The 12,354-nt window shown below is 30.6% G+C and overlaps 1 protein-coding gene across 1 annotated transcript; it reads right to left on the reverse strand.

The window, feature by feature from the left end:
- Positions 1-279: 279 nt before the first annotated feature.
- LOC113381847 (facilitated trehalose transporter Tret1-like) lies at positions 280-11,907 on the reverse strand (the record flags this gene model as incomplete). Its single annotated transcript, XM_026620510.1, is given in 3 exon segments — positions 280-546; positions 9,009-9,217; positions 11,781-11,907. Coding segments are annotated over 3 exon segments (567 nt in total), but the record flags the coding sequence as incomplete, so codon positions are not given.
- Positions 11,908-12,354: the final 447 nt, after the last annotated feature.

A 12,354-nucleotide genomic window follows, 5' to 3' on the forward strand; every position in this document is an offset into this window, starting at 1 on the left:
TCGGAATTCGAGATACCGAGCTGTAAGTCTATAAATACTTGTATATTGATACCTAAAAGTTGTCTCAAAACCTACATATGGTAGGGGGTACGCTGCATATGTAGATTTTGAGACAACTGTTAGGTGTATCTCAAATACGGAGGTAAACATACTATAATGACTGGACTATCAAATTATTACTATTTTACTGATGTAGGTGAGTGTGAATTTGTAATGAACTACAAAGAATACTCAAAATGAAATAAATTTGCGAATACATGCGATATAATAGCCACTTACCAGTTTCTCGTCACCTCGAAGCCACAACAAAGCTTTTTCGGCGCGCTTTCGCTTTTCTTTCCTAACGAGCCAGACTGGACTTTCGGGCATCAAACACATCGCCAGTAAGGCGAGCGCTGGCAGCACGGTTGCTGCACCAGCTACGGCTCTCCAATGTAAAGAGCTGCCCAGAGCATATACTAGAAGAATTCCAAGAGAATATGACACGAATGGGGCTCCGATCAACGTCCCCCTTAGCCGGGGTTCTGATATTTCGCCCAGAAACACCTGGAAAGTAAATAATTTGTCAACAAACAGAACAATTAGTGATAATTTAACTTGTTAGGTTTTTAAATGTCAAAATCGACCACAAAATTGTGGGTTATTGTCTTTTTTGAATTTTTAGAATAGCTTAAAATTATTTGCGCTTTCCCAAACTATTATCTTTCAATTAAATATGTTAACAGTTTTCCGACAAAACTTGAATCAAAATCATATGAAATACTATTATTTCAGAAAAAAAGCTAAGATATTTCTTCAAAAAGAAACTGTACATGTCATCAGATTTATAAAATAATTATTTATAGAGTAATTTTATGAAAACCTAAATAAATAGTCAATTACGAATCGATATATTTCAGCAGAATCGTCGAAGTGGTTAGATGATACTGAATGGAGTTCAACATCGACCAATCGGAAGTGATAAAAATATCGAAATAAGTTGAACCACTGAAGATAATAGTAAGAAATCAAGAATTGGAAGATGTGGACCACTCCAAGTACTTAGGAAGCGTCCTGACCAGAAACGAATGAGGAAGATCAGAGCAAGGATTGCAGGCGCCAAAGCAGCGTTCACGAAGAAGAGAAACGCTACTGACGAACAAACCGAGTCTCGACTTGTGGAAGAGACTAATAATGTGCTTGGTCTTGAGCATAAGCTCTATACGGATCAGAGACATGGACTCTAAGAAAGACAAAAACTTTCTGAAGAGATTTGAAATGTGGTGTTAGAGACCAATGCAGAAGATAAAGTGGACAGACAAAGAAACATATGAAGAAGTGTTGAAAAGAGTGCGCAAAGAAAGGATTCCACTGAGTATGATCTCAAAAAGGAAAGGGAGCAGGATCGGACCCACTCAGCAAGAAGAGCGCCTTAGACACGACGTCGACGGAGATGAAGCAGAAGGATTAAAAGGACTAGGAAAAAAAAAGAAGAATGCAGGCGATTGAAGACTTGCTGGTAAAGAAAAAATTCAGGAATCTAAAAAACGAAGCACAAGACCAGGAAACATGAAATCAGAAGTTTGTAAAGAAAAATGCATAAATATGAATAAAATATGATTAATTGGTAATGGGATAATAAACAAATTGGTAATGGGAATAATAAACAAGGGAAGTAAAGGAAATCATTAATTTGTGGTGCTCTCATATTATGGACCTGATTTCGGAAAAATTGAAAAAAAATACAAAATCTTTAACAGATTCACGGGTTTTAAATTTTTAAATCTGGTCATTATTTTTCTGAATCAAATTCTTTATTTGATTGTTAATTGTAAACAAACACATTGACCAACTATCGTGCAAATGGATCTAATCAAGTCAAGCTCAAGTTCTTTACCTCTATATAATGGTTTTTAAATGATTGAAATCGTTGCTACCGTTATCGAGAAAAAACTAGTTGGTTTGGTATTTAGCCTTGAGGCAAGTTACATGAACTTCCCGTTATGTGTAATTAATCGACTTAATCAATAAAAACTAAATTAATTTATGAATGATTAAAGTATTCCGAGTGGATTTGTTACACATAATTGAAAACGAGCGACCACTTTGACACGGAGTATTTTCTAAAAGTAAATTTTTAGAAATCAACAATTGTTGTAATTGAACCAGTTTCCATACGACTTTAATGGCTTGATATGATTAAAACCAAATACTCCATCGGTATACCAAGTAAAATCGTCCAATTTTAATTTAACTAACGTCAAAAAAAGTACTTATTTTCTTGAAATTTGATGATTTTTTAAAAATAAATTACTTGTCGTAAGATCGTAATATTCCAATAAGTTGTATAAGACCATGATAAATATCATCAAAAAAAAGTTTCATCAAAATCGGCTCAAATTTTTTTTTTCAACAACGAATTACAAGAAAACGGCTCGGTAGATTTTCACCTAAAACTAATCAGTATCATTCCCAACTAATATCTTTCGAATAGTTTTTGATTTTTTAAAATCGATTCGGTAGTATGAGCTTAAATGTGGACGAAAAGTTTAACAGTTTTTTTCAAATTACAAAGAAACGGCTTGGCAGATCGTCGCACAAAACTGACAAACTCCACATCAAGATACATCAAATGGCTTTCAAATTTCTGAAATCGGTTCAGGCATTTTTGAGAAAACGTCGATGAAAAGTCTAATTTTGACAAATGCCAAAAAAACAATACCAAGTTTTGCAAACTTTGACGAATTTTTAAAGTTAAACCAATTGTCGTAGAGTCGTAATATTGTAGTATGATCTAGAAGACTATGGTATCTACCGTCAAAAAAATAATAATCAAAATCGTCGAAAAAAAATTTTTTAACACTTTATTACAAGAAAACGGCCCGGCCTATCTCTACCAACAACTCATCAGCACGATTTCCAACCATTATCTTTCGAACGGTTTTTGAATTTTCAAAATCGATTAAGAACTGCGGGCTAAAACGTGGACAATTTTTTTTTCACTTTTCTGCTATTTACACAGAAACGGCTTGGCTGATCGTCGCGCAAAATTGATAAACGCTTGTCCTCATCGAGATACATCAAATGGCTTTTAAATTTTTGAAATCGGTCCAGCCATTTTTGAGAAAACGTCGATTTACGGCTAAAAATCTGTTCACACACACATATACACACACACACATACTTTTTCCAAATTTGGTCTCATTCGATTCAGAATGTCTTGAAACGTCGAGAAAACATAAAACTAGCGAATCGGATTTTTTGATGAAAACATAAACTTCTCCTTCGGGAAGTTAATTAACTAAATGCGCAAGATAACTTTACTTATACATTTCTCTTATTTTGTATACTTTTTTTTAATTTTCAAGTGATTCAGGCAGAAATTTATAACATAAAATTGGTGAATCAAATTGTCGGGCAGAGAAAACAGTTGTTGTGTTCTAAACATTTATTATAAACTCTCATTTCTTTGATTATAAAATATGATTAGCGCTTAAATGATCCATTTGCATCATAATGGCGTATGCAAGAGTAAACACATATCGTAAAAGTTTTCCCATCAGAGTTTTTATTCATCAGTTAGCGGTAAGACTTAAATATACTCAATACTGTTCAAATAAATTGATTTAATCTTTTGAAATTTAATTCGAATCACGAAGGCATATTATAAGAATTTGATATTGATCGCTATGAACAAAAAATGTTATGAAATATCGCCGTTCATTGCTTGCAGAAGCAATAGTATAAAATATATGAACATTCCTGCTTAATTTATAATTGTTACGCCGGATATTACTGATATATATTACATATTAGAAATATTAAGAGATTTGTTTGAAATGGCGTTGGACATTAAATATTCCGATCGATCAAAAATGTTGATATTATACCTAATGATAACAAAAATTATTCAGAATTTTCTAATTGATATGACTACATGAGCTTAATGTATTCCCACGATTAGTCAGTCTAGAAATGACATATGCTTCTATAATCACAAAATTGATAAACACGCGAGTTATGAACAATGCCAATGAAAATTAGTTCTCGCACAAACACGCGATAAAAAATTAAAATGTCATCAATCAGTCAATCGGTATTAAAGAAATTAAATCTACTAAACAATTATATAGAAGTATGTATTATTATTTTAGCTTTATGGTGCGATATATAGTACACAGTGCCTTAGGAGAAACGGGTTGAGAATAAATTAGATTTTTTTTTTCAAAAAACAAATAGTGTATCTTAAAATATCGTAAATTTGCTATAATCAAAACTAATTCTATATCATATTCTTCGAAGTATTTATTTTCAGGACTCTTCAAGAGAACATGGCATAGAAAGGTTAGATTACCAAGTGTAGAGTACCGTCTTTGAATACTTTATTATGATAAAAATTAAATTATTGTGGCACAATTGACTTGTTTTTATTTAATATATGTTCTTGAATATTATTGATGTGTTTATGAAAAACAAACTTGGTGTCATTACCTGTGTAAAAGAACAAATGTACGATATTTACTGATTGAAGCTGATTTATTGATTTATTTTTGTTTACATGTGAGTGCAGCGGCTAATAGAGGTCATTAATTTTGTATTGAAAATAAAAAACTATTGAATTCTTCATTATGAAATAGCTTTAATTATGATAGTACAATTTTTGTTTATTAAGTTTAAGTTTTCGAACATTTATTAATTTATGAAAATGATGCTGTTTATTTATGAGGATTGGTGAGTTGGAACTTGATAAAGTACGAACTAATGATATTGGGGTTAAAACATTTTATTATATTAATATTGTACTGAAAATATTCATCAAGCTCGATTAGAACAACATTAATGCTTACTCATCATTAATTATGCAAATGAAACAACAAACAAATGATTGATATACTTCACATATATATTTTGTGTTTGAATAATTAAATTTTAATGAACTATTACAATATTGATAAATTTTATGTTACCGGTGATGAGAATAGTAAAGTATGTTTGCGATTCCAATAAAGGTATTGATATGGATATATGAAGGAATTAATATGTATATATTTTTGAAATGGACAATTAAATGTACGGAACAGATAATTTTATTGTTTCCAGTGAAAAAAAATTAAATATAAAAATTATAATGAACTAGTTGGTATTAGTAGTTTGTCTTGAGGTAAGTTACATGTACTTCCCGTTAATCGACTTAATCAATAAAAGAATAAATTAATTTATGAGTGATTAAAAGTATTCCGAGTGGATTTATTACACATAATTGACAACAAACGAACACTTTAACTCAGAGTATTTTCTAAACGCAAATTTTCACAAATCAACAATTTTTAGAATTAAACCAGTTTCCGTAGGACTTTAATGGTTTAGTATGTTCATCAAGACCAAGTACTCTATCGTTATACCAAGTAAATCGTCTAACTTTAAGTTTAACGAATGTCAAAAAAACTACTCATTTACTCAAACTTTCATTAATATTCATTTTAACTTTCATTAAAAATTCATTTTAAAATTGAACTACTTGTCGTAAGGCCGTAATATTTCAGTAAGTTCTATAAGACCATGATATATATCACCAAAAAAGTTCCATAAAAATCGGCTTAATTTTTTTTCAACAGTTAATTACAAGAAAACGGCTCTGTAGATTTTCATCTAAAACTAATCAGTATCATTCCTAACTAATATCTTTCGAACAATTCTTGATTTTTTAAAATCGATTCGGTAGTATGAGCTTAAATGTGGACGAAAAGTTTAACACTTTTTTCCAAATTACAAAGAAACGGCTCGGCCGATCGTCACTCAAAACTGAGAAAACTGAGAAGCGTTTTTGAGCAAACGTCGATGAAAGGTCTAATTTTGATAAAAGCCAAAAAAACGATACCAATTTTTGCAAACCATGACGAATGTTTAAAGTTAAACGAGTTGTCGTAGGGCCGTAATATTTCAGTATGATCTATAAGACTGTGATATCTACCGTCAAAAAAAAAATCATAAAAATCGTCGAAAAAAAAATTTCGGCGTCCGGCTGATCTTTACTAAAAACTAATCAGCACGATTCCCAACCAATATCTTTCGAACGGTTTTTGTATTTTAAAATCGATTCTGAATTGCGGGTTAAAACGTGGATAAAAAATTTTTCACTTTTCTGCGATTCACAAAGAAACGGTTCGACCGATCGCAGCGCAAAACTGCCAAACGATAGTCCTCATCAAGATACTTCGAAATCGGACCAGCCGTTTTTGAGAAAACGTCGATTTACGGTAAAAAATCTGCTCATACACACACACACATACTTTTTCCAAATTTGGTCTCATTCGATTCAGAATGGCTTGAAACGTCGAGAAAACATAAAATTAGAGAATCGGATTTTTTGACGAAAACATAAACTTCTCCTTCGGGAAGTTAACAACTTTATTATAAAAGTAGAGTATGTTATTAATAGAAAATCTTTTTCAACATCACATACATAAGACATCAAAGATTTAACAAGACAAATAAACGATCGCGAATATATATAGGAAAACAATGGAAAACTTTCTTCAGGACGAGGTCGACGTACCACCCACGTAACAAAATTATTCATGAACAACACACGACGATGAAATATATAAAACAATATGCTTCTAAACGCAACATCAAATGATAAAATATTAAAAATTATCATTCCATTTTGTTTCTATCATATTGTGATTTCCGTTAATTACAAAACGCGTATTATATGTTGTTGTTTACAAATAGTATTGATATAAATAGTAGCATATAGTGTATTTTACATTTTTAATTCAGCATAAACACTATTATATATGTTTATATCACTATTTTACTTTCCAAATATTCCATGGCATAAATGATTCGCAAGCACATACTAATTTAAAACAAGTTATCAAATTTCATTAGCCGTGATTGTATTAAATCGTAAACTATAAGCATAGAAATAATATAGATATTTATAATCAGTGCCCATGATAATATGTTAAATAAATGATAATAAATGAAATTAGTAACAATTAACTCTACTAAAAACTTGCGAAGCAACAAACTTGACGTTAGAAATTTACAATAATTAATAATTAAAATATTATTATCCTAGTTCTAAATGTTTCAAAAGTGATTATAAATCACAACTTGGTAGTATTTAAAAAAAAAAAATAAGAATCATCAGGCACCTTTACATAGATCATTCATTCGCATTCAAAAGCATTTGGAATAACTTCATTTGAAAACTATAAACAATTTATATATAAAAAGAAAAATGTTTCTTTTACGGTTTCCTTAACCCTAGAAACTCGATACCATTCTTGAGGTCCAGAATTAAAACTTGAATCTGTTATCTTGAAGATCCTACCAAAATTAGCATACGGCTCTTGTATTAAAGAAAGTGATATTCTTGTTTTTTTAAATTCTCGAATGAGATTTTTCTCAATTTTGATAATTTCTAGGAATAAAAACATGTCGAATGCAGGGAGATAGTACTCGTATAGAAGCAGATGTCGTGCTGTCGTGCAGCATGCTTTCAGATTTCTAAACACAAGGAAGGCAGCTTTTTATTTTTTTTAAATATCTATTTTGCTGACTATCACCCCCATTCTATAGATGATTAAATAGTGCTTCTTAATTGCAGTTTGTTGTAATATTAGTAAAGTATAACCTGGCTACGCCCATGCCCACAGATTATTTTCAATTCAAGGTGGACAAACGAAAAAAAGGCCACGCTGTCGTTTGCATATTTATTATTTTCTTCATTTATTTATTTATTTACAGATAAATTCATAACAATAATATTTGGGTTCGTGAGTTGAGTTAAACTCTAACTCGAAAAAGAATATTTAACGAGAGGATTGCCAATTTGCAACACATTACTCAAACCAACTATTAGAAATGCAGACATATTTTTATCTACGTAAAACATCAGGATAATGCTAAAATTGTTTGGAAATTAGGTATTTTAACCGTTTTCGGTGGTATGTATCTAACCACCACGGCAAGTTACTATTCAAATCGTTGCATTCATACATCATAAAATGAAATTATATAACATAACTTTTATATAAAAATAACACTAGATAATGGTTAAATATTGTTGGCACATCCTAAACCTAAAAACTGTGTGCTGCTCTATCGACGGAAAATAATTTCGAGTACTACGATAGCGATCTCCAAATTTAATTCGACCGAAAAGTGTTAATATAATTGATTATTCGTAACCTTGACAAAATTATTTGTGAAAACCTTTGTAGCAATTAAAAAACTATACGCTAAATATAATTTTTTATTGACTAAATAAAATATTTGCAGATATCGAGACGTTCACGCAACTTGCTCAAATGATAAGAATGTCACTTAGTCCACTCTACCTGTATGTTAGTATATTACATAAAAATTAAAGCAAATTTTCGAAATGTTAGGAATATATTATGTTTTATATGGGGGAAAGACTGGGTGCGGTTGTGCCGCTTTTTTTTAATAAGCCATAATTTTTTAAATTTACCAGTTAGCTACGAGAACAGTAAATTAAATGATAATTTGAACACTCCAGTAAAGTTTAGCTTTTGCGACGAGTGTCACTTCCTTACCCTGTCGAGATTGATACTGCAATGCAGTATATTCTTACTCTTATCTTGACCAGAATTTTAAAGAATGTCGGCAAACTAATGATAAAGATTGAAGGCAATTACCGCCTAAACATATAAACGGTGAAAGCAGAACTTCTCAAAAAAGATGGTGATAATATAATTGCCAATAAGGCTACTGTAATTTGTTTCCTAAACACATGGTTCAAGTTATTGGAATCATGGTATCCACAACTTGATAAAAATAAGTTACGTTTAGGTCAAGGATTCGTTTATTTGATATGCCAAAAAAACACGTTTTCCATTTGGAACACCAGAACAATTTCTTTTCGATCTACATTTTCCAAAAACTAATAGGCCATGAACTGAGTTGAACGCATATATTGGACCGCGTAATCAATTCCTTAGAATTCAGATTCAGGCTAATTTCCATGATTGCAACTTTAATGATATGATTATTACCTGTGATGGTGGAGCCATCAGCCCGACAGCAAATCCAGCCACAAGCCTTCCGGCCAGTAAGACAGCATGCGAAGGAGCGCATCCGAGCAATACCCAGCCGCCTATGAGTGGAGCGACCGAGATCTGCAATGCCCTCAGACGACCACAACGATCCATCAGAGAACCCGAAAGAAATGACCCAACTGGAGACGCCAGAGAATGCACAGATGCTGAAAACAAGGAAAATAGATTTTTTTATTTATTCTCAATTACCTTAGAATTAAGTATTGAATAAAGACATATTCAGACATATTATATGTAAATGAACACAATCAGCGTGTAGACATGACAGAAGAAGGGTATTTACAAAACTGGAATATTTGCATAAATAATACTTAATGCACTGACTTTTTTCCGCCATATAGTTTTTAACTATGTTTTGTAAAAATCTACAAATATAACATGAAAAGTATTAACAACTATTACTTCTACTTAAATAAAAATACAATTACAGAGAAAAAAATAGGGCTACATGTGTATAAAAAATAACTATATTTAACTTCCTGTAGGGTAAGTTATTATAATCGTCCAAAAATCGAAATTGAAATTTTTTGCATTTCTCGACGTTTTGAAAGTTTCTGAACATTTTGGCACACCTCAGAAAAAATGGATGTGTGTGTGTGTATGTATGTACGGATACAATTGTCCAGTCACATTTTCGGGCGCACAGATCAGCCGATTTGAATGGTTCAAAAAACATTCGATTCCTATTGATAGAGAAATGTGCCGATTAGTTTTTGGCAAAGACAGGTCCAGCTGTTACGTAAATAAAGAGAAAAGAGTGCAGAAAATAGAAATCGAGTTTTTAAGAGAACGGAGCATCCGATTTGAATGATCTAAAAAACATTCAATTTGTAATGATTGGGAGAACAGATGATTAGTTTTTGGCAAAGACAGGCCCAGCCATTTCGAAGACACAGAGCTAAATGTGCCAAAATAGCAGTTTTTGAGAGAACTAAGCGTCCGATTTAAATGATTCAAGAAACTTTCTGCTTGTTTTAACAAAATAGTTGATTTTGAAAAAAAAATTGTTTAATTTTTTTTTTTCAAAAATTTTTTCTGTATATCGAAAATAATTCAGATTTTATTCGTAATTCTGACTTAAGTTCTGATATACTTTAAACAAATAATTTCAACTTTGCAATTCAGTTTATATAATTCTTATAAATATTAGACAATGTTACAGTATTTATTTATAATAGTCTGTTTGATAACATTTAATATTCCTCGAACATTTCGTTACGGTACGGGAAGTTCCAGCAATTTGCTTTAAGGCACTATTAAAGGACAGTTAAAATCAAATCTATATGTTGCAAAATTCTTGTGGCTGTGTTTTTTGGGGAAAAACACCAAACAATTTTAGGGTAATTGATAGGGATCAGACGATGAGACTCTTTGTTCCTGATAATCGCAAACGTGATCAAGGAGCCACTTTGGGACATAATCCAGTGATAATGTAAAGATAAATAGCTAGTGCCTAAGCATAATAAAACTATTCAGCAAGACCGATGCTTCACTTATCATAAAATATAATCTAATAACAAAATATATAAAAAATCGTGCGAGTCAGATAAACATTCATTTTCCTACATTTTGAAAGTTAGGCTGAGCTTCATAAATTCAGAACTTCCAAAAATTTCAGTCTAATCTATGGCTGTTATCTTCTTAAATAATTATATTTTTATAATTATTTATCTTCAATATTATAATACTTTATAAGAAATACAGTATTCTACTCTAAAAATTAGCAAAATTTGAAGGCATTTATATTTATTCCTTTAATCTCCATGATTGATTTTTAAGAAATAAGTAAACAACAAAAACATTCGCAATTTAATCAACTTACAATAGATTTAATTGCACAAGATTTCAGAAGAACGTGCTTTTAGACGAGTCGATCCATTTTAGAAGAGATTTCGACATGATGCGGGCTCAGAAAATAAACTTAACGAATTGTATATTTATTTAACGAGCAACAATTCAAACACATAATGTATATTTCATATATATAGGAAACGAAAATTTAATTAATTTTCAAGCCATAGATTTATGCGAAGTCTTAAAGAATAATTGCATGTATCTACTTCATTGTTACATCAATTTATTAACTTCTTAAAGAAGAATTTTTTGCTTTCACCAGAAAATTCTATTTGCTGATTCTCTCAATGCTTCAATATTTGCAAAAAAAAATTTTTTCAAGAATTAACATAAATTTAATTCAACGAAAAGTAGTTTAATTTAATTTAGTTTATAAAAAATCATCAAAATTTTTAATAAAATTCCTTTCTATTCAATTTAAACATGTGATGAAATAATATTATTTCTACTTATACATGGATTGTCGGTCTTATAATAAGATGTTTCAAGATTTTGAGCTTTTCTGCAAACTAAATAAATATCTAAATTTCATATTTTTCAATTTTCAATTTGTCTTGTTTCATGAGGTGTAGCTACCATAGCTTTGTTTCTCGAATACTTTTTTAAGAAAAAAAATTAAAGTTGGTATAGTTTACTCTAAATGTGAATCTTAGCATAACTCTCATGCAATATCGTTTGCACCATCATATTGTAGGCTTTAGGCCTAAAAAAGAATACTTCTACTAAATAAACGATACTAATTTACAAGGTTAGAGCTTAAATTGAAGTATTCTCAAATGGGAGATACAAATAAATTTGATGGTAAAGATATATTTAAGTAAAAATATATTTTCCGAGTTTACTAAGACTACGTACCAATCCAGGAGCCCATGTCGGCATCTGTTGCCAAGGAGTCATTCCTTTCTTGAAGTTGCGGCAGCAAAACGGCCGAATAACCAATTGGCATACCACAAGCTGCAGCAAGCAGCAAAACCGCCCCAGTTACGTAACACTATAAAAAATCATCACCCATTGAAATATGATTCTATTCAATTGAAAACTAATAAATAGTTGATATGAATTGCGGTTAACTAACTAATTACCATTACATTAACTAATAATGTGATAAACAATATTTACGTCAAGCAACCGGATTATTTCTGGTTTTTAATAGAAAACCAATCTGTTTTTTTATTTAATTAGACATTTACATTAAACTTGTATCTCTTTTAATACAGTTGAACAAAATAACAATGTATACATAATTCACAAAACAATAATAAAAGTAGAGACTCTAACGATGAAATGGTTTGAAATATGTCTGTGAAATTATACTCATTTTTAAGCAATCCATAAAAATAGAAAAAACACAAAATCTGAACAAAATTTCATTACATTTAGTATGATCAAAACACATAATTATAAAGTATGATTTGTAAATATTATGTTT

The sequence above is a fragment of the Ctenocephalides felis genome, unplaced genomic scaffold (assembly GCF_003426905.1).
Source record: "Ctenocephalides felis isolate EL2017-DRISC unplaced genomic scaffold, ASM342690v1 CF-g0.4_SCAFFOLD_03110, whole genome shotgun sequence".
Taxonomy (NCBI): Eukaryota; Metazoa; Arthropoda; class Insecta; order Siphonaptera; family Pulicidae; genus Ctenocephalides; species Ctenocephalides felis.